Below are 23,474 nucleotides of genomic sequence, written 5' to 3' on the forward strand. Positions count from 1 at the left end.
TTTCCTAGCTAATTTACTGGGATTCAGAAACTTTATAGAATTAATTGATTTGTGCCACGAGTGGGTCAATGATGGACTTTGAAAGCTCTTATGGATTTTCATGTGGCTCCAGGAAAAGTGACACTGCCCCCCCTACCACTGTTGCATATTTTAAAGCAAAATGCTTCAGACTTTTTATTAGCAGCCACAACAGACGCTCAGTTTCTGAAACTGCTCTGAGGCATCGGACTGGGGAGCTGAAGTTACAGGCCACGTGCTGATATTGTTGGATGAAGCACTGTGGTCTTTGTCATGCAAAGAGTTGGTGTAAGGATATATTAATATTAATTTAAAACCCTGGTATTTGGCATCTTTTCTTCAAAGGGTTATACCTACTTGCTTCTGTCGTCTGCATTTTTAAATTAGGGTCTTAATCACATGTGCGTGTATGGTAATAGCTTCTAGGGTGGGTGTGGCCTCATGAAAAATGTACTTTATAATTATGATAATATGATCATTTGAGGTGAAAAGCCAGTTTTTATTTTTTTCTTTTAAATGCATTGCATGGTGAGCATCCTTGCTTTTTTAGCTTGAGCAAAGTAATGTCTTCTGGAGCTTCTTTACTCAGCCTGGAGTAGATGTCAGCAGAGCGTCCTGTTGTTTTTGTCTCCCTTGACTGCTGCTTTAGGAGAAATCTATACCCGAGGACAGAAGACCTCTTTATTTCTCATCTAATTTATGACCAAGGGGAAAGTAGTGGCCCTTTAAGAATTGGTGGGAGCTCTGCAATGCAACTGGATTTGAAAAGTCAAAATTCCACCCCAGACACATTGACATGGATGCTTTCTTCTCCTTGTCTTCATTTCTTTGTGCACTTGCTGTGTGAGAAATGCTGGGATTTAGGAAGGGGAGAGAGGAGACATCTGTATCCAGTCTGCAAGAAAATAAAAAATGGTAGCGTAGACAAATTGAGTGATCAGAGGACCCTGGTGCAGAAGAAATGGAAGATAAAACAAGGCTGGGGGAGGTGTTTCAGTGTTGCAATTGTAGTGGGAGGTTTTGGGTTTTGATGTCTATGCTTTACTGACATCATTAATGCTCTCATCTGAATAATAAAGTTAATAGTCCAATAATACTTATGCTTGTGCGTGGGCAGAGTTCAAATCTTCAATGTACCTGATGTTCTGTTGGGTGCAATTTTCTGCAAACCTGCTAACAAGACTGTGATCATTTATTTGTGGTGTGTTTGGGAGCTTATCTGTGTAATTCAAAAACTTTACAGTGATTTTTTTTTTTTTTTAAAGTCCTAATTTTACTTGTACGAAACTTCTACGTTGATGTAAGTGTCAAAACTCAACAAAAGGAAAAGAAAACATTTAGAACTTTAAGGAACGAAAGATCTTGAGAAGAGATGATAAACAATAAGTGGGTTGACAAGCCGTGATTATATACATAGATCAGCCATTTAGGCAGCACAATTGAATGATATTTTCCTTTCTGACTTGCGTGAGGAGACCAGCAAAATTGACTGAATCGAGGTGAGTTTATTTAAGTAGTTGACGGACAATGTGTAACTCCAGCAATAGTTAATCAATGTTACTGTGAACTTAATTAGGCAAAGGATGATAGTCACATTAGAAGCAAATTTAGTTGGGCTGGTGCATATATATTAATACCGTACTTTATAACTGGCATAAACTTAAAATTGCACTTGCAAGCCTTTCTCTTACAAACTAAACTTAGATGGACTGTCCTTTAACCAAACTAAAACTTCACTTGTGAGATCTTGCACTACCTAAACTAAGTATCAAAATCCCATCTGAAGTTAATAGGTGACAAGGAAAGGCAACAGTAGCAACTGGGTGGAGTCCACCCCAAAAAACTGAACATTTGTAGTAGTTTTTTGAAGGATAAGCACTTGTACGTTATTGTGAAATATGGTTACCAACATTTGGGTTTGGTTTTGCAGTAAAAAAAAAAACCCATTCACCAACATTAAGAATCAAAGAAACCACAACTTAAAACAAAAAGGAAATAACAGCAATACTTCTTTGAGATGGTTCAAGACAATTTTAGCATGGATTTTATCTTACTTACATTGGCTTTGAAGCCGTGATGATAACATGCTGGGGTTAAAGTTGTGTTTAAGGGTGTCTCTGTAGTAGGCTGAAGGCCTTTGGGGTTTTGGTTTTTGTTTTTTTTTTTTTAGGAACTGCCCACCTTAAGGACACAATAAAGACACAAATTGTGTGTGTAAACACCCTGTGTCAGAGTTGAAAAGGTAAAGCATGAAAAGATACAATGTGAAAAATTCTATGATGTGTTGAATTTCAGCTGAAGGCTTCCCAGCTTTATGAAAAGCAGTACATCTCCAGTGGTAGGAGATCAAGTGGGTTTTCAGCCATGCTAGGTAGAGGTAGAGATAATAGGTAGAGATAATAGGCCTGAGGATCCTGTGCTTAAAGGCATCCTGGCTTCTTAAAGTTTTGTCTGTATTAATTTTTCTCTCTGTTTTCATCACTAGTGGAGCTGTGTTGATGGCAAGAGCATGGTAGTGCTTGGGAAAACAGAAGCCTAGAAAGGGTGTGCTGTAAACTGCATCTGTGCTTCAGTCAGGATACCTTCTGAGTTGTCATAGAATAGAATAGACTTTTAAAAGACTTCAGAATGGAATAGAATAATTTAGGTGGGAAAGACCTTTATGATCATCGAGTCCAACCGTAAGTAAACCTAGCTCTGCCAAGTCCACCACTAAACCATGTCCCCAAGCACCACATCTACAAGCCTTTTAAATACCTCCAGGGATGGGGACTCAACCACTTCCCTGGGCAGCCTGTTCCAGTGCTTGACTACACTTTCAAAGACGAAATTTTTCCTAATATGCAATCTAAACCTGCCCTGGCACAACTTGAGGCTCTTTCCGCTTGTCCTATTGCTTGTTACTTGGCAGAAGAGACCAACCCCCACCTCACTACAACCTCTTCAGGTAGTTGTAGAGAGTGATAAGGTCTCCCCTCAGCCTCCTCTTCTCCAGGCTAAACACCCCCAGCTTCCTCAGCCACTCCTCATAGGACTTGTGCCCTAGACCCTTCACCAGCATTGTTGCCCTTCTTTGGACACGCTCTAGCACCTCGATGTCCTTCTTGTAGTGAGGGACCCAAAACTGAACACAGGATTCGAGGTGTGGCCTCACCAGTGCTGAGTACAGGGGCACTATCACCTCCCTGGTCCTGCTGGCCACACTATTCCTGATACAAGCCAGGATGCCATTGGCCCTCTTGGCCACCTGGGCACACTGCTGGCTCATATTCAACCAGCTGTTGACCAATATCCCCAGGTCCTTTTCTGCTGGGTAGCTCTCCAGCCACTCTTCCCCAAGCCTGTAGCGTTGCATGGGGTTGTTGTGACCGAAGTGCAGGCACTTGGCCTTGTTGAACCTTATCCAATTGGCCTCGGCCCATCGATCCAGCCTGTCCAGATCCCTCTGTAGAGCCTTCCTGCCCTCCAACAGATCAACCTTCCAGCCCAACTTGGTGTTGTCTGCAAAGTTACTGAGGGTGCACTTGATGCCCTCATCCAGATCATTGATACAGACATTCAACAGAACTGGCCCCAATACTGAGCCCTGGGGAACACCACTGGTGGCCAGCCACCAGCTGCATTTAACTCTATTCACTACCACGCTTTGGGCCCGGCCATCCAGCCAGTTTTTTACCCAACGAAGAGTACGCCTGTCCAAGCCGTGAGCAGCCAGCTTCTCCAGGAGAATGCTGTGGGAAATGGTGTCAAAGGCCTTACTAAAGTCCAGGTAGACAACATCCACAGCCTTTCCCTCATCCACTAAGCGAGTCACCTTGTCATAGAAGGAGATCAGGTTAGTCAAGCAGGACCTGCCTTTCATCCCCCCGGTTGTCCTGTACGTGCCGTGTGGTGGCACTCAAGATGATCTGCTCCATAACCTTCCCCGGCACTGAGGTCAGGCTGACAGGCCTGTAGTTCCCTGATCCTCCTTCCGGCCCTTCTTGTAGAGGGGCATCACATTTGCTAACCTTTAGTCAACTGGGACCTCCTCAATCTTATTCAAGGAAGCCTTAAAACTCCTTAAAACCAGGATAACTTACAGTAGTGTGTGGAGCTCAGTCTAGCCTGAAAGACCTGCCGGTGGGATGGGGAAGTTGTTAGGCAGTTAGCTCACCTAGAGCACCATGTTCCTGTGGCTCTGCTGCTGTTGGTAGCTGGGCCGTATTGCTGCTAAGCTGGCCCAGGGTTATTGTGATCACACATTTGCTTGCAGAAGACGCTGATTTAGGCTGTGGTGGGCCCATCCGGTGGTTCAGTGCTGGCAGCACGTGGGGCTTGGACTATGGGGGGAGCTGGTCTCACCTTGCCTGAGGTGCAGTGCAAACCCTGCTAAGCCAGGTGGGTGCTTTCCTTCTCTTCTTATCTGTGGCCCTGTACCAACATCTCCTCTGTTAGGAATTTCTTTAAAAACAAAACATTGATCTCAGTTACAGTTTTTGAATCTGTGTTCTTTCTACCCAGCGTGATTTTTAGGGTGCGTGCTTGAGATTGTAGCCTGGCTTGCAGGAAGTGGATGCCAGCTCCCAAAGTGGGGAGATTGTGCCACCAGCTCCCAGGGGCTGCTCAGCCCAGCCAGAGCTGCTGCTCCTCACACTGCTCCACGAGCCCTCCATGCCTCGCAGAAAAAAAACTCTGGAGAGGGGGTTGACTTGGTCAGTGGAAGAGCTTAAGCAGTTCCAGAATGGACAGGGGAAAGACTTGGCTAAGAGGAACCAAAGGCTTGGCTGGCTGGAGAACGGGGCAGAGTTGCCTGCAAACCTACCATCTAAACAGAGCAAAGGCTCTTCTCAGGTTTACTTTCCTTTTTGGCAGACTGCACCTCCGTAGTGAAAATTAAGAGAACCTGCAAATTGAAGAGCTTATAAATCAGGATTCTAGATAAAATGATAAAGCCCAGAAGGATCTAGTTAGCTTTACACTTTCGTAGCTTGCACTGACAAGCTGAGTCAGTTGTTCAAGTTCACAGTAGTGAAGTAACCTTTTAAAAGCTTTCTTCTTTGAGATTCTTGTGTTCTGAAATGAACAGTGATTGAGGAGCATCAAGCATGTGGCTCAGTGCTTACAAAACCAAAATTTACCCATGAAATTGTTCTGAGAAACAGTTTGACTTAGAAGACGTTTGCGTCAGAATCTCATGAAGGTTTTTTGGGGAAGCAGGCTGAATTTTTTTCGGTTTTTTTTCAGAGGCAAAGGTAGTTTACAAACTATTGGAGTCTTCTGCATAGCTAGGAGCTGACTCCTTACTGAGTGTTGGTTAACAAGTATAACAGTTGTTGTACTTGACTTCTAAGTTTGAAGAGCAGAATTATTTGTTGCTTTTGCATTCAGTGGGTTGTAATTTCCGTTTTTTAGGAAGTCAAATTTCCATTTGGCTGTTAGAAATTGTTGTTCTTGTCAGATAAATAGGGATATTTCATTATTCCATGCATTTTGTCAGGTTAATGTACTGTATAAGAAGCTGTACAAGTAAAACACAGGCAATATTAGTGTGATGCATTTAAGTAAGGATCCTCGCAAAACCAGAAAGTATTAAAATAGCTTTTTTTTATTGGACAGGAGCATATTCCTTTTTAATAATGAACAGCATTAGATAATTAACATCATATGACTTTTAAAAATCAATACAAAGAAGAATAATCCTTCATCAACCGTTACTTAGTGGTTTTTGCCCAGTGCACGCAGCTTGTACTTCTTAGGCAGACAAGACAGCGTGCATGTTAGGAGTGGGGTGAATGCAAGTATTTTTTTGCAGGATGTCATAGGCAAAATTGCTTTCCTGGAATGTGGCAATTCCTGAATTTCCGTCTAAGGGGAAGCCAGATGCAATCAGCTGTGTCACTGCCCGAAGCCGACCTCGCCTCCGGGTTTCCTGCCTACAGCTCTCCCTGTGCTAGATACAGAGTGGGAGCAGGGGGAGGGACTGCGAGCCGGGATTTATCATCTGGTGCAGGATTTTGTAAGAAAGAAATCCATCCAGCAATGTGCACCTGCATGACGGGGGAGTGGGGACATTGTTCACACCTCCGTTATTTGGCTGCCCTGGCTGTAGGGGTCAAGTGCCTGACAGAGCAGCTTTTGTGTGTTTTCCCCAGGAGATGCTAGCTGCTAATCAGCTGAGGTCCTGGGTGGGTGGTCAGCACCGGGTAAGCCAACAGAGGGTGCCTCAGCCATCTTCAGCTCCCACCACTTAAATAATCAAGTGTGGGAGCTATGGGAAAGGAGTTGGATGCGGGGATGGGAATGGGCAGTGAAAAGGAGGTCCCTTCCAGTGCAGGGACAGGGGAATAGTTTGTTCTCCCTGCTTCTGGAAGGTGTTTTAAAGCTCTGAAATAAAAGATTTCTTTAGCTGAGGGGAAATGTGATACACTAGAAATAAAATAACTGTAAAGGAGATCATCTTATAAAATGTAAAACAGTATAACAAAAAATGTGAATTTGGGGGTTGGGAGCATAGTGGTGGTTTTTAAGGACTTTAAACGACCAAGCGGCTGGTTCCAGCACTTAAGCACCATTCCTCTCTTGAAAGATTGATGGTCTTAAGATATCAAAATATAAAAAGATGAAGGCTTGCAGCGCACCTCAGGTGATTAAGGATGGAGTGGCTGTCACAGTCATGTTAGTTCCAGTGGGTACTTTGTATTTCACAGATGATAGAGATGGAAAAAGGGTCCTGTGGGGAAGCACAAGGAGGAAGAGGAAACCTGGGTGCACCTGAGGACTGCAGTGAGGCTCCTGAAGTGATGCAGAGGAGCAGATCTTGAGTAATCCCCTCTGGACCTAATGGGGAAGAGGGTTTTGTCTTGCACCTGTAACAGTGGTTTCTTTGGTAAAAAGTTGCCTTGGCTTGGAGGTTTTCACAACTCTCCACTCATCAATTTGGTTTTCTGTTTCAATTTGTATATGCCATGGAGAGGACAAAAAAGACTTAATTCTACAGATTTATTAATCTCACATCTTTCTCTGGCCCTTAGCTCTCGGGGCTGTCCAAGGTCAATGTTATTGAGACTGCGGTTTATGGCAGTGGGTATTGAGGAAAATGATTTTACTGTGCTTATTTATTTTATTTTAATATTAAGTGGAGCTAAGTGCTATGCACTATACTAATTGAATCTTCATTTAATTGTTGATAACTAAAAGCAAATACAAATGGTTATAGAAGAGTTTCTTATAAAAGGCTTGCATTATGGATCAAATTGCGTTTCCTCTGTTCCTGAAGTTTTTTGTTTTGTTTCCTGGTCTTTAAAATTTTGCATTACGGTTGCGTGTGACATACTTGCAAAGAGAGCAGCCCCGTCACCAAGGAACACTGCGAAATGTTTAATCTGGCATTTCTAAGTGATGAAATTAAAGAAGATAAGAATAAAAGCACTGCAATAGCAAAATCTATTTCCAGCTGCTTCCGCATAGAAACAGCGTCATACGCAGCACACCAAAATGCTTCCAGTCTTACCTGCTGTCCGTAAACCCAGCAGGAGGCTCCATGTAGGAAGAGGGAAGGTGTATGGATGTTTCTTACTCTTAACACCAGGGACAGGTAGTGGAAGGGTTTTTCTAAAGGGTGCCTGTATGCGCTTTTTATGATGGAGAGAAGTAATGCGAGAGCTTAAAAAATGGTTGCACAGAAGATGCTGGAGCCCAGGGTCCTTCAAATTACAAGTCAACTGAATGTTTTCAACCTATTATTTAGCTGAGTATCGAGGACTAGAACATCGTAAAAGGCTGGTATGTGGGGAAGGTATCCAGCTGTGGTGCTTTGTAACCTGAATCGGGGCAGTGAATCTGTGTAATGGCTGTATACAGAGGAGAGCAAAAGTGAAAAAAGGGAAAAAATCTGAAATAAAGGTGTATTAGCACTAATGTCCTAGTGACCTATTTATGGGTAACGTAGATGCAGAGAAGGAAAAACTCCTTTGGGGTTATATGCCTCATTGATGAGTTAGAAATGAATGTATGTGGTTCAGCCGACACCTCTCCCGCTCCCCTCCTCTACCCTGCTGCGGTCAGCCCAGGCTGGTTCCAGTGCCACAGGGGGAACTTTGTATTGGTGAAATGCTGCTTGCTGCTCTCTGTTTCCTATTTTTATGGCTCAGAGCAGACTTAAATAACACGGTAGTTAGGTCTTCTGGTATTTAGTGCTTTATAGCACTAGGGATTTTTGTTGTTGGGAATTGTGCAGTGGTAAGAGGAACAGTGAAGAAGTTTTGCACTCTGATGGGGGTTGTCCAACACAGAGCATTTAAGCTGAGACATCTCTCAAAAAGCCATGAAAATCTGTTCGATGACTGACTGGTTGGAAGAACAAGGGAGCCCTGCGCGCGTACGCAAAAGATGGCTGCCCCTCCACAAGCAGCTCTGTGGTTAATGGAAATGATAGGTTATGAGACAAAATTGTTGAGTGTGAGTATGGTCTCTGAATGAGGGGAGTCCCAGTCTGCACCGCCGGTGCGACCACATCACAAGCTGCTTCTTCAAGTGACAGGGGCTGGCAGTTGGGGTGCCCATGGCTCCTGTTGCTGCCATCAGCAGTGTCTGGCCAAAGGTGAACCCCTGTCTCAGCATCTTCCGAAATCCCACCTTGACTGGAATATCTGGGTCGTTTGCACATTGCAGACAGGGCTATAGCAAGTGTTTATATTTATTTGTGCTCCAGGTCTTAAAGAAGCACAGTTTGATTCATGTGTCCTTTACAGACAGTTCACAGGGCTAGGACACTGCCTAAAGGTGATAGTAGTAGTGTTGTTATAGCTGTTGAAGGAGCTAATGAACAAATTTGGTTTAGACAGGAGATTTTGGTTTGACGATAAGCCTCCGAGCTACGTTGTTTCCTCTCTTACTCCAGAACTAGGAGCCATTTACTCCAAGCCTCTCTTTCAAACTTTGCAACTTCATTTTGCCCTTTTGTTTTAGGCAGATCTCTTAGCGTGTCCATGCCTCAGTTTTTGTCAGTTTTAAAATGAGCATAGTTTTTTTTAACTGTCTTCCAGGGAGGACTTGTTCATTGTTGCCGCTGAAGTAGAAACTGCTTTGCATATCGGAACAGCTCTCCAATGGCTAAATAAGCATTTCTATTAAAAGGGTCCTCTCTTAACTTAAGACTGAAAGGGACATTTGAATGAAGCACTCCATTGTGCCATCTTGTGGTGTCCCCTGCCATGTTCCGTAAATTAATTTGAAAGGTTCTCCTCCTCCTCTCCTCCTCTCCTCCTCAAGCACAGCAGATTTATTGCCAGCAGTTCTGATATCTGACCCCACTTTTTTGTAAAAAAAACCCCACATTTCAGCTAAAAACTGTTCTCCATACCATCCTTTGCTGTCCAGAAAATATGGAACATGGTAGGCCATACACATCATGCTTGAGTTTTTAATGCATTATGACGGTAGTAAGGACCAGTGAAAACGGGTGCTCCGTACAGCGTGCCGGTGGCAGGGCAGAGGGCAGGCAGGCATGCTCTCTGTCTGCGGCTCCAGCGAGGGGACCTTGTTGAGGAAGCTGTGGTTGACTTCAGGAATGATCACAGAGAAACATGCAGCAGAGCAGTCCTTCGTGGGGATGGCCGAGGTTGTTACTTGCGCTGCAGAGCTTGCCTCAGTCTTGGGCAGGAGAGAATTGTACTGATGCAAATAACGGCTTCCCTTGCTGCTGAGAGTCTGCTCTGGGGCGTGTTTTGCGTAGGTGTTTGGCTGGCCGCACAGGCACTGACAACTTTAGGCAAGCCTGGGACCGTGTTCAACTTGGCGAAGGTCAGCTGAGGGAGGGAGAAATTCTGGTTTTTATGTCTCAGTGCCAAGAACTGAATGGCACTAACCCTTTCCCAGGATCTTCCCCAGTTACGAAAGACTGCTTTAGTGCTGGTGGATAAATAAGTAGGCGTTTGGAACAAGAGTGAATAAGGTTTGTCAATGGTTTTATCATAGATGACACTTTTACAGTAGCTGAGACCAAATGATCAGAGTCAAATTTGGCCTCAGACAACTGAGAGGGCTGTGGGTGAAGGTGGTGGTGCTGTGAGCCCTTAGGTTGGGGCTGAAGCAAGCCACTTTGCTGCTTTCAGCACTCTGCAGAGAAACCCACGGTATGTCAAGTGATACCACCATCTCGTTCTCTACAATTGCCTGAAAGGAGGCTGTAGCCAGGTGGGGGTCGGTCTCTTCTCCCAAGTAACAAGCGATAGGACAAGAGGAAATGGCCTCAAGTTGCGCCAGGGGAGGTTTAGATTGGATACTAGGTAAAATTTCTTCACCAAAAGGGTTATCAAGCATAGGAACAGGCTGCCCAGGGAAGTGGTTGAGTCCCCACCCCTGGAGGTATTTAAAAGACGTGTAGATGTGGCACTGAAGGACATGGTTTAGTGGTGGACTTGGCAGTGTTACGTTTACTGTTGGCCTCGACGATCTTAAAGGTCTTTTCCAACCTAAGCGACTCTATGATTCTATTTCAGAAGCAGCATACGTGTTCGTGTTCTGCCTTGAGCTAATTAGCCCTCCAAAAAGACCTCCGGGATGTCAGCTAGCCTCTTTGTGTAGGGAGGCTCAGTGCTTTTAACAGAGACCGCCTCGCTCGAAACCAGCTCTAATATCTCTAACATGGTGCTGAAAGGGGCCTTTTATCTAATCGAAGTCCGGTCGCTTCAGGATGGAGCATTTACAACATCAGGCATGCAACCCAGGAAATGAACCATCCATCCTAGGGGGACTCAGACAGACTGGATGCTCTAACGTGTATTGATTCATCCATATTTTAACAAAACAAAAACTGTATTAGTGCTGCTGCTGTGCCTCATGGTATTATGTGTACATTAGATATTGAATCAGTAGTACTAATGGAAAACTTATGATAGAAATCATAAAGCAATAAGTATGGAAACTTAAAAAATAGTGAAGATATTTGGTATAATAATGGTAATGAATAATGATGAAAGTAAAGATGGTATAACTAAGAGGTATATAAAGAAAAGTGCTTGTCTTCTGGACTTCAAAGAATTCTCAGAATAATGGTTATCTAAATAACAAAACCTGTCACAAATGCTTCTTTCCTCAAGTAAATGGTAACAGAAGAGACCAAAGCAGTTTGAGGCTGACAAAATGGCAAATGCTGGGAGGAAAAGAAACTATGGTGGAAGAAAAGGATCAGAAAGTGTATTTTTAAGAGGTAAAACTGCAACAGTTGATCAAAAAAGTGCCAAGCCTTTTTTTTTTTTTTTTTTATATCTGTGTCAATGAGTTTTCAGCAAGAGAAAAACATTTGGCTAATCCATCATTATTTTGAGATTTCAGCACAGGGAAGTTAGACAACATCTGTGCTAGCAAGTGGAGCGAGCATCACGCGACTTCCTAGGACCCATGAAGTGCTGGGGGGGGGTTTCGTCTTGTTTTATTTTGTCATGAAGACGTGTATGCTTACTGTGTTTTCCAGAACTCGCTGTCCCTGGGCATTTTAAAAAAGGGTATGGATTTCTAAAAGATTTCTTTCATTTGCTTGTGAATTTGAAACCGTTTTAAATATAGATAAGGTGGCTTGAGTTGGTGTGGTCTGCCTGGCAAAATAGATGCAGTTAGCACTGAGCTGTGTTGCTGAAATGATCTTCCCGAGACTGTCTGCCATGTAGGGTGGCTGGGTCAACCCAGTGCAGCCCTGTTAATTTAACTTACAGCGCCATAACGGGGAATAAGGCTAGGATTTGACAATAAATCACGAAATGCATCTGTATATTTATGTTTTGTTGATATACTCACTGAGGATCTGTGTTCATATTAGTCTTACTGAGAGAAATTATTTATTCTCGTAAATAGAAGGTGACCTCGTAGGCCATGAGTCTCTGGAGAAATAATTTGCAGGGTATGTTTTTGGTGAACGTTTCCAAATTAATTTCCAGATTTTAGCTTGTTTCATATACATTGTGAGTGTAGAGAGTGTCATGGAATTTAGAGTGATAAAAACGATAGGAAATCATCAACTTGGATATCTGTGTGTGAGCAGGAGTCATTTAACATTCAAATGATAATCCTGTTTTGTGCTTGAAAAAAGGCAGAGTAGGAAGACAGACTGAAGCTAATGTAAACTAAATATAATTCTCCTTTATTGTCCCTTCCATGCAGCAGCAGCAGCAGCCAGGTTATATACCTCGTATAAAATTTGCCTTGATGTGCTTGCTGCCTTCACGTCAGTCACTTGCAAACCTTTTGGCTTACAGGTGTGTTAAAGTGTGGATCTGCTCCCAAGTCTCTCCCTTTACCCAGCATGTGCTTATCTTTTGATGCGATCTTTTAACTTTATTAATGATTAGATAGCTCTTGTGACCAAACAAAACGGTTATGGAGGAACGGGATTGTGACTTGTTGAGCTGAACACGTGAACGTTTTCTTATCAGAAGATAAGGTAGGTTATACACCGTGCCCAGCTGACGTTCCTGACGGGTTGCGAGTGAGGGAGCGCTCAGTTCAGAGTTGTCCCTGGGTAGGGCAGGGGAGAGACTCTTCCCAGTCTCTGGTTTTCAAAGTGCGTTTGACCATGACACTCCTCCTGTGCTCAAGGGTCCCTGGGTGCAAAATAAGTATAACGGTGGCAGAATCTTCTCCGTAAGATGCTTGAGAACTGCTAGAGAGTAACTGGTGGCTACTTTTGCTTTTTGTTTCTTTGTATGAAAGAAATCAAAAACTCCAGGAAATATAGAATCTGCCTATTCATAAAACCCTGCCCTCCTGGTTACTTCTGAAAGCCCCAGACAATTGGGCAATTAGGCACGTATGTACTCCTTATTCATGTCAGAGGAATGCAACAGAGGCCTGGGACTTCCTTCGCAAAAATAGCTCAGTGCTTTCAAAGGCGACTTGAACACCTCCGGTGCTTCTGCCTTTGGTGACAGCATCCTATTTAGCAGGGGACGGAATAGAGTGATACGTTATTTTAAGTAGTCTATAATACACGTTCTGTTGCCCTTGCAAGTACCAACAACCACGCAGAATCCTATTGACAGAGACACGGGTGAGCTGGTACCTTAACAGCCATTATTTGTGCACTGCAGCCTTATCGAGGAGAAGGAGGCCACTGAAAACTGTTCACTTTTCGCAGCTTATCCAACAAGTCTCAAGTTGATTTGGGGTAAAGGCTACTGTGTTGCTAAAAGTGAACAGAAATGGGGGTGTTAAAATGCAGATGTTGCATAAAATTTTGAAAAGATTGAAAAAAAAAATAATCGGCAGTAAACTAAAGCTGATCCTGTCAAAGGTCACAATGCATACTCATGGATTTTAGCAGCTAAAATTGTGATAAATGCCAAGGCTCCTCTTGTCCAATTCTGCCAATGTAAAAAAAAAAAATAAAAAAAAGATCTAGTCCTGCTGTTGTCAAGATGGGACGTTAATTTTGCAGTAGTAGTTGACCTTGTCTTCAGTTGACTTCATGTAAAAATCAAACTCTGGTTTGTGACAGTCTCAACTGTGAAAACTAGAAAGCTCAGTGTTGTTGGATTAGAGGACTCAGGCTTTTCTGTACCATTGCTCAAGAGTAGTTTCTTTACCGGCTGAGTGGGGAGTATCATCTTACAGCAGTCCTCTCCTTTGTATGTAAATGCATCTTCTTAAACTAAGTAGGTACTTCAGCTTTGTTGATTTTAGCAAGATCACTTTGGGAGCATTGGTACATCTACCACCGGAATATACGCTGACATGTGCTCTGCTGGAACATCCTTTTCCAACGTGATTGTGTTACAGCCTTCTGGTTACCTGGTTTGCATTTAACTTTGTTATTTGGACTGCTCATGTGTACTGTAACCATGTTAAAGGGACCCTGTCAATGCTCATAAAGTAGCTTGAACCCATATATGCAGGCAAATGTTTTATGACAGGACTGTGACATGATTTTCCTGTAACCAGCTGTCCCACTGTGGTAGCACACACACAAACACTGATCTCTCTAAAGTTGTAGGCCTCTACCTAGAAGGTAAATACGAAAAGCAGCTCTTCAAAAGCTGTCCTTTCCCCTGGCTCTCTCACTTCTGCGCCTGAGATGTGGTGACCAGAAGCAGATCAGGAGAAGCTGTTGCAGCTGCTCTGCCTCCTGCTCTGGAGGCATTTTGCTGGTGGTGCTGGTTCAGGGAGGAGAGTGCCTGATCACCTACCCCTGTTCAGAGCTGGGCAGCGGTGTGTAGGTGTGATGATGGGTAAGAGGGACGCTCTTCTTACTGATAGCGAAGCTTTTCTTGTCAGCACACAGGGGTGTGACTGAGGGTGTGATCCTCCCCAGAGGCTCCTAGGAGAGTGATGTGCATCTACTGTGGGTGGCTGCCCTGCGGAGATGGGTGAGGGAGGGGAAAGAATCAAGGTTTTATCACTGTGAGAGAGAGCTGCTGTGGGGCTGGGGAAACGCTGTTTGTGCAGTGGCAAAACCCCTCGGGTTGACCCTTCCCCTTTCTTTGCGTGCGGGATTGCAGAAGACGCACTTGTGATGGGCGCAGCTGGGAGGAGAGCAGGAGAGGCTGTTTCTCCCCCATGCGTGAGTGCACCGGGACGAGGTGGGTCTGTCTGACAGGGCCTGGATGTGCCAGCTGAGCGGCAGCGGTGGTGTGCCAGCCAGCGTGACGGGCCTTTGGGGAAGGGGTGAGCCTCAGAGGAGGCAATGGTTACTATTGCACAACAGTTTGGCTCTACATCCGTGATAACCAGGGCACTAGGTCTGATCACATCAACCCTGAAACAGTCTGCTAATATCCAACACTAGTACAGCATTCGTGCTCTTAGGTCTTAGCAAGACGTGGCTCAGCTGAGATACCAAAGCTGAAATCCAGTCTCCAAAGCGTTCGAACAGTGTTCGGAGCTGGGTTGCCTCCTCAGGCTGGTTCTCCCTCTCCGAGTGAGGAACACGTTTGGTGTCAACCTGCTCACCTGGAGATGGAAACTGACCGAGCAGAACGGAGTTCAGGAGGTCCCAGCTGTGTGAAAAGCTCTGCACATGCTGTGAGATTTTGATCCAGATATTTGGATTAAGTTTGTTTCATTTTTTTTGTCTGGAAAAAGATGGAGCCAGCAGTAGCTAATTCCATAAGCAGGTAAATCAAAAAAGCAATACTCTAGTTTTGCAAAATGAGTCATCCCTTTTGCAAGGCATAAAATCCATGAGTGGGAAGTGCTACTGGAGACTGGAGCAGTACTTTGATATATCATTATATTTTGATTGGCAATAGCTTCCGAAATACTTGTTTCGTTGTGTTTTGTCCCCAGAGTCACAGGTCTCACTAATCTAATTTTGTTTTTCCATTGTCCTTGCTGGAGAAGAAATGCAGGTGGTGTCAATGAAAAATCTTTGCGTTGTTACTCTAGAAATGCACCGAGTGTGTCCAGAAGAAAATGTTTGCTTATGGTCTCTTGTATTACTAATAATATTGTGTTTATCTTGCGTATTTTTGTTATATTTAAGTCCATCATATGTTCCTGGTAGGATTTCTTATCCTTGCTTTTTTAGATTGCTATTAGATGTTCTTGAGAGATTGATTGAATAAATTTCTTCAGTTTGATGCTGTACTAGATAGCTTATAGCTGATCAGATTGCAGCAGTCTCTTCACTATGCTTTACTGGATCTGAGCCCAGGTTTGCTTCCTTCAGTGTATGACAGCAAAGGGAACCGACAGTCACTCTACTAGAGGCTTTTTCCCACTGGTTTCAGGATTTTCCTGGAAAAGAATCTTTAATAATATTCCTGATAAATTAAATATAATAATAATAATAATAATAATAATAATAATAATAATAATAATAATAATAATAATAATAATAATAATAATAATTATAATACCTTACAAATTCTGTTGTTTTATTTCAATAGGTGTTGGCATCATGTCGGGCATTTCTTTTAACATCTCGGATTCCCACCAAGGTAAAGCCACTGCGTTTCTATAAATATTCTGTTTTTTTAGATACAAATGTGAGTTGCATAAAGTTAGCATATTTTATACTTGTGCATCTGTTTAAAAAAATAATAATTGAGGAATGGTGTGTTGCATGGTGTTGAGTTAGAGTGATGCTTTTGTTAGTGTCTGTCTTAAATGGATTTGTTAATTTATATATACTGTTTCAGAGGAATTTTAACTTGTAGAATTGCAGGTGGGTGAAGAATTATGTTGGAAACGTAAACTTGAAGAACTGCGAGATGAGCCTGACAACCTTTGTAGTGGGACAGTTTATGTCCAAACAAGTTGATGGTATTATTCCCTTCTAGAGTTTGTAGTGTCAAATAGGAATATATTTGATTTGGAGGCAGAAATTATGTTGAGGTCTATTAAATTCTGCTGTTTTCTGATGATTTCTGTGGTTCATTTTGAAAAGCATCTTGCCAACCTGCCTTGCCAATGCCGATGAATTATTTTTTCTATTCCTGTGACAATTCATAATGATCGTTGTAGCAGAGAAAGATAATTTCCATGTGAATGAAAATGACTGATGTGGAAGAACATCTCTTGTCCAGCTTGGAATCAGTGAATGGGAATTCGGCTTATGTTCTATTTTGTTGTATTTTACACATACATATGTGTGTGGGTGTGTATGTGTGGGTGGGTGTGTATATATATGCTTTATAGAAAAAACAGGATCAATAAATGGAACGATTGATATCAGGTTTTCAGTTATGGTCACTGGTAAATGTGACTGTCCCTTACCTATAATTTGAAGATGCTGACTGACAGGTAGGATGACTAGTTTGAATTTCTGCTGAAATTTATTTCGTTTGGTCGATCACCCTGTCCCTGCAGCACAGGCGTTGGCTTTTGGATCACTGCAGTTTGCGGCCTGTTTTTAAGACAGGGTTTGGTGACTGGTTGCGTGGAAACATAGAGTCAGTTGAGGAACAGCTCAGACATCAGTGCAACGGCAGTATGATGGACAGGCGGTGATGGTGATCTTGTTAAATAATCGCAAAGCCATTGTAATTCATAAAAAACTCTTGAAGGCTAGGGCTCAGTGTGCTAAGGAATAGCTGTACATAAAGGTCTTTTCCAACCTGAATGGTTCTATGATTCTAGTTTAGCATTACAGACACTTCTCAAAACTCCTTTTATTAAATGGATTTACTTAATTGAAAAACTTGTTTCTGTTTTCATGGAAATCTAGAATATGTATGCTGTACTAACAAAATTGTTACTTTAGTGATAACAAATGGAAGAAAGGTGATCAGAAGAAACTGCGTCTGCTCATGGTTTATGTCAAAGTTACACTTTGTTTATCTGAACAATTATTAGGATGGTTGAAAATGCATTTCTTTTCCAGCAGGATTAGTGAAACTTCCTGAATTTTCTAAAGTCTGTACTATTTTCAAAAGCTGCTCAGAAGCTTTCTGAGGCTGAGAACTTCCATATAACTGGCATGCAGTAACTGCTAGCAAGACAGCTAAGAACATGCAGCAAAGACACTTTATTCCTCCAGGGACCTCTCACAAAATTGAGTATGCTGAGAGATGGCCAGTTCTGAGTGACTGTTATTACTACATCTGATTCCAAGCTTCACTTTTCCTTAAACAATGCTCTTGAGATGTGTCTACTGAACAAGGATCAAAGTTAAAAGGAATAAAGGTTGATTAACTATAATATCAACTCACACAAATATCCTTAGAGCAAGGACATTACAATGGCCACCTCATACCTTTACACTCACGTCCAATCAGTTCACTTCCACTAATCTAGATGAACTGATAGGAAAGAAGTGCCATACTTAAAGCCTACTAATTCTTGCTATAGTCTATATAAAACGTAGTTGCAACATTAGTAAATGTTAGATGTGTCATCAAGCCCACAGATAAGTGTATGAAATATTTGTGTGAGTGTAATTCAGGTTTGTGAACATATTTCTAGTGCCAGCTTTCAGTAAGTTTTGATTGAAAAAATTGGAAACTGAAATTAGCTGGCTTGGTAACTGCAGGGTCCCTCATAATAGCCTTTTAGGAGGATTTTTTAAAATTCTAGCTAATGAATGAGATTATGCCTTTTAAAACCTTGTATGAATTATTTCTTAGCTTCAGGTAGGTGATGTTTAGAATGCGTTCTATATTTTTGCTGCAAAGCAAGGACTCTAAATCCATGGTTTTAGGTAGAAAAATGAACCAAGGATCAACTATAGAGATGTTGCCCCATTTCCTGTTCTTTGTTAATTCTAGTCAAGAGGATTTTTGCAGAATGAATTCTTGACTCTGGGTCTGTGTAAACTTTTGTCAGGAGTAGAAAGAGATTTTTGATCGTGTGTACATATATATATGTGTTTGCACATACAAAGTACATTAGCAAATGCAGAACCTTCAATCTGGTAGGTAAATAATTTGCCAAATGGGAAGGAATTCAATCATAGAAACTTTTCCCTAAAATTTCATTATGACTCGGGTAAACAAATGTTAGATAGTCTCATATGTTTGTTTAATTTGACTACCACTGGAGAAAAAGAGCCTTTCACTTCTATACGTGTAGTCTGGCTTCCTGCAGTAGCCAACAAGAGCTGCGATGGATTTTTTTTTTTTCTCTTTCTGGCCTGAATGAACTGCACGGGGCCATGTCCTGTCCTCACAAACGATTGCCAGTCTTAGCTTAGAAATAAGTCACTGAAGAGGCCTGAGGAGAAGCGAATGTCTTACCCTTGGAAAAACGCAAGGCGCTGGTATGGGTGCTGGGAGGATGCTTGCGCTGGTTCTGTCTCTCCAGCCTGGGTTCCCTGCAGCTGCAACGGCACCCCTGTGGTCTGAAACCGCCCGTTTGCTGTAGGATGCTGCCCCTGCAGCAGAACAAGTGAAGCGAAGCACGTGAAGACTCCTCAGAAACTTCCGAGTAAAGTTTGGTCGCTAAGTTAGATCTTTGGTGGAAGGTGGCCTTTGCACAGAAATGGCTGAGGGGTGCTTATATCTTGTGATCCTGTCAAATCATGAGGGCAACCGAAGGGAAAAGGATTCAGAAAACGGGCAACAAAGAACAAATAGACAGTAATAACATCTTCAGTCTCTGCAGCTGTGAGCTGTTAATGTAGCTAAGTGCTTAAAAATGGTCTTCTATTTCATTACCACCCCCCACCCCCCCAAATTTCAGTGTATTCTAAATCATAACTATTTTAACTGGAATTTTTGAGCAGCTTCATCCTGCGGTAACAGCGTTCATGGCTACTTACAGATTTGCCAGTGAGACCTTGGCGTTTAGAGGCTCCCCCTACCATCTTTCTGCTTTCTGGAAAACTTTTAGCTGGTTCTTATGGTTGGAAACTGGTACGTTCCTGACGTCTGTGCTGTTGCAGCCTTTGTGGAGAGGGAGTCCCGAGAGCTGCATCTGGGTTCTGAGCACCCCAGGAGTCATTCAGGGTCGTCTTTTAAAAAGATTGCCACAAATACAGAAATAGAATAATACGGTGTTTGCCAGTTAGCCTGGGAGCACCCTGAGTGTGAACCTAGGATAAGATAAAGTACAGGAAACTTTGTGCCATTCAAACAGACTGCTCAGTTACAATGGTTTTAATGATAAATAACAGGAAATGACCACGCTAATGTCTTGCCCTGTAGTTATGATTCAGTCCAAGAGGTTTGTTTCTTTCTGCATGTCTCCACTGTCCAGATGTTCGTCTACGTAGTTGTGAATTCAGATCTTAGCACACTCCTTGTAGCCCTAGATTTGTCCTTGGAGACGAGGACTTTCCTGCCTTCTTCTAAGCTTCCATTTGGATTCAGTATGTTCACCCTTCTTCTCTGCTTATCCTGGCTGTCGTCCAGATAACCGACTCAGGCAAAGCTAATATGTTATTTCCTCTCATACTTTTAGACACCCTAAAGCAGTCTTGAGCATTTATATATCTATATCTGTATCCATCTATCTATCTATACATGGTATCTTTATTTATGTATGTATATATAAAAAACTGTGTGTGTGTCCCTTCAGCTTCTGTGCAGTAAAATTTTTCACATCTATGATCAGTGTAACTAATGAAAGAGTAATATGTGATGCTGTAAGTATTGTAATTAATGATTATTCAGTCACAAGAGTACACATCAGTAGGGTATTGTATAAACGATGCTTTTTATAGTAAAATTTTGTCATAAGTTTTATTACAAGCTTATGTGCTTATAGCTTGCAGTAAAAGGTCCGGTGTGGTATTCCTATAATGTCTAATAACCATTTGAACCTGTAACAAGCAAATGTAACTGTTAGTTTAGTGTAAAATGCTGTCAGATAAGATATTAACAAATACTTAGTGTCAATTACAGAAACTGATGAGCATCACTCAAGGTTTTCTTAACTTCATTGAAAAGTATAAGTACTCTATAAAATAAGATGATGTTTGCACTTATGAGGCATTTTCTTTTTTAACTACAGTTAGAACTAACTTTCAGCTACTTGGAAATCCAAGGAGTAACTTCCAGTAAACCGGGACAGGTGAGTCTATTCTAGATAAAAGATACTTGCTTACTTGTTGCTAAATCCGTTCCAGTCAAGGAGGTAATGCTCTAGCACGCAGGTGTCCCCATCCAGTGTGCACACTGTATGTTTGCATTCTCACATTCATGACACTTTAAAGTCTTAACAGTAATGATAAGAATTTAAAGAGTCAATTTTAGGAATGTGTTCTGCAGGTGGGATGACAATAAGAATTACATTTTTTTTTTCCTAGTTCAATATGGTACAAGTTTTCATTTGTCTTGTAAGTGAATATTTTTCCTAGAGATGATAAAACAGTGACGGCTGCTATATCATCATCACCACACAAGCTTGAATGGCTTCTGTGGCGTATACATTTATGGTGAAGCCAAAAGCTACTGCTTACGTTGCAGGCAGAAGTGGTTTGCTTCCAACTGCTCTTGATGCCATTACTATATACAACACAAAATAGATTTGACAGCAAGTTATGTGCCCGAAAAAGTGAACGTCAAAGAGAAGGTGCTGAAAAGGAAGAATGCCTTTAATTCGTTTTTCATTCATAAGATGAACGTGTTGACAAGATTTGACAGTTCAATTGTATCAAAGTCCTTACGTGTTTCATGTGTATGTGGCTTTTAAAGAGCTTTTTAAAAATAGTAGCGTCTGACACTTTATTTGAACTCTGAAAAGCTCTCATTGTGTTTAACGTGTCATCTTTTTAACCTGGCTTTTGAAGCTTTCCTTAAGGGAGGAAAAAAAAAATGTCCAGATGTTTACTATTTTAACGGGGAGACATTTAGTAAATTCAGTGTATGTTTTTGTGGCTTTGTTTACTACGTACTAAAATGCCGTCATAGCTAATGGTAATTACTCCTGGAGGCATAGACAATCACTATTGTAGCAGGGTTTACAAGGGATTTTCAGCAGTGTCACTTAGCATGCCATTTTCCTAAAATATTTTTCAAGGTTCTGCATGTTTACATTGATTTGTTTTAAATGTGTAAGGCTTATAGCTAAAGGCAGGCAGAATCCTAGATTATTGCTTGCGGGGCAAATGCTATTGTTGCAGTTTTCCTGCAAACAGCGTGTTATATCCGTGATACCTGAAGGACACAGGCTTGTGCTGGGCATCTCACAGACAGCCATGAAGAGCTTCCCACTGTAAGATAAGTGAACAAATGGACAGTAATATAGGGAAATGTTGTGTTAATATTGGTGATGATGGAAAACAGTAGTAACTTGCCCACTGACTCATTCATCTTCAGGGAGTGACAGCAACACGTTCAGAAAGGAGGTGAATTGGTACGAAACGGTGTGAAGATTCTCGGTGTGCTTTTGGGATAATACAGCCTCTTCGAGGGTTATCCTGGTGATGACCCGAGACATGAACTGGGAACCAAAAGACCCCTGGGAACCAGTTTCAATAAAACCAATCTTCTGTAGCGTACTACACAGTGTTCTCTTTTGTACTGTCTATCTACACTTCTTATTTATTCTTGATGTTAGTTTCTTACTGTGCATGCACAGCTCCTCATCTAAAAGAGTTTATGACTTGGGCTGTGCTAAATATTCACATTGGAGAAGACAGAAACATTACATTGCTTCCTGTGGTGCAGCTGAAAGCAGCAGCAGACCCGATGTGTCAGTCACGCAGTAATCTGAATTGATTCTGAACACTCAATACAGAACAGAGATGGGTTGCAAAAGGCTTTATTTTTCCCCCTCGCTGAAGCGTGTACCCCCAGACAGCAGGACAGTTATGTTAGCTGAGTTACTGCTTCATCTGAACCGAGACAATATATTACCGTACCATTTTCTTAAATGGCATAGATCAAAGCATTAGAGCTTTTCCAGAGGATCACAGCCATTAAAGACTTATCCTTTTTGCTGGAGGAAGCAGGCCCTGCTCGTTCAATAGTTTTCTGTCAGGCTGCGCTCGCTTCTTCTGGTGTTCTGGGACATGTTTCAAAAGAGGACAATGCTGTGGAAAGTTCTTGGTTTTCAGAGTGTCATCTGAGGTCAAGATCCTTTGAAACTTTTATTCCCGTGGGAAGCAGGGCACAGTTAGGAAAAGCAAAGTTTAAGTATGGGGGTCTTGTACATTCAAGAACAACTTTCAGAAACTTTACCTGGAGCATTGTCGTGTCATGTCTTAAAGAATAACAGATTCCTACCGGCATGCAAAGCATTCGGCTGGCATTCAAAATGCTCTCCTTTTTAAAGAGGCATGAATTATATGATACCAAGTTCCTGCCCTCATGCCCTCTTATTTACAGTTGATTATGGAAACTGAGAAATGCAGCATCTCCATGAAGATGGCATCCTCGGAGGATGTGAACGAGGTGCTGGCGCACATTGGGACCTGCCTCAGGAAGATATTCCCTGGACTCTCGCCAGTGTAAGTGTCTTTTAGGGCACCTCTAGCAGCAACAGAGTGTGTGGGAAGGGTGACAAGCCACTTTTTGCCCACAGAACTCCCCACCCTGACCTCAGAAATGCACCGAGGGTATGAAAAACACCTTGAGGCAAGCCCTAAGCTTTTATGCAAGTATATGACAGAACCAGGAGGCAGTGCAGAGCATAGGTAGGCTCTGTATGCTCTGTAGGGTCAAAAGAGCCTTTGTTTCGAAGGGGGGATGCAGGTATTTGGAGTCTTAAGTTTGCATTTTACCTTATTGCCTCTCCAACCTCAGGTATAGCTTAGGCTCTTGCTTTTTGTTGTAATTTACTCCTTTTCCCATAAACAGCTGTGATATTCAGTGGTTTGTTTTTTTGTTTTGTTTTGTTTTGTTTTTGTTTGTTTGTTTGTTTGTTTTTCCTAGAAGTAAAATCTGAGTTGGGAGAGGAGGGAAAAGTTCTGTTTACTTTCAGTGTTTGTGAAATGATGCACGTGATTGGGAGCCTTGCTCTTCAAAACTGAGCCCTGGGCAGTCTTGTCATGCACTTTCGTGGTGTAACTGGCTCCTTGGATCGTACATCTCCTCTAGCTTTTTTGCTCTGCTTCTTTGTGCATTGTTCTTGCCCTTGTTTTTTTTTTTTTTTTCTTGTAT

The 23,474-nt window shown here is 42.3% G+C and overlaps 1 protein-coding gene across 6 annotated transcripts in view; it reads left to right on the plus strand.

The window, feature by feature from the left end:
• The window catches only part of CARMIL1 (capping protein regulator and myosin 1 linker 1), a 200,952-nt gene that overhangs the window by 67,055 nt on the left and 110,423 nt on the right, over positions 1 to 23,474 (plus strand). For all 6 annotated transcript variants that reach the window (XM_087758183.1, XM_087758147.1, XM_087758164.1 and 3 more), the window contains exons 3-5: positions 15,879 to 15,929; positions 20,383 to 20,442; positions 22,701 to 22,822. In XM_087758183.1, coding sequence (XP_087614309.1) covers positions 15,879 to 15,929; positions 20,383 to 20,442; positions 22,701 to 22,822 — 233 coding nt within the window. The remainder of the gene's footprint in view (positions 1 to 15,878; positions 15,930 to 20,382; positions 20,443 to 22,700; positions 22,823 to 23,474) is intronic.

Source organism: Nipponia nippon, unplaced genomic scaffold, assembly GCF_047370975.1.
Source record: "Nipponia nippon isolate SJK-2023a ecotype South Korea unplaced genomic scaffold, ASM4737097v1 scaffold_1, whole genome shotgun sequence".
Classification (NCBI taxonomy): Eukaryota; Metazoa; Chordata; class Aves; order Pelecaniformes; family Threskiornithidae; genus Nipponia; species Nipponia nippon.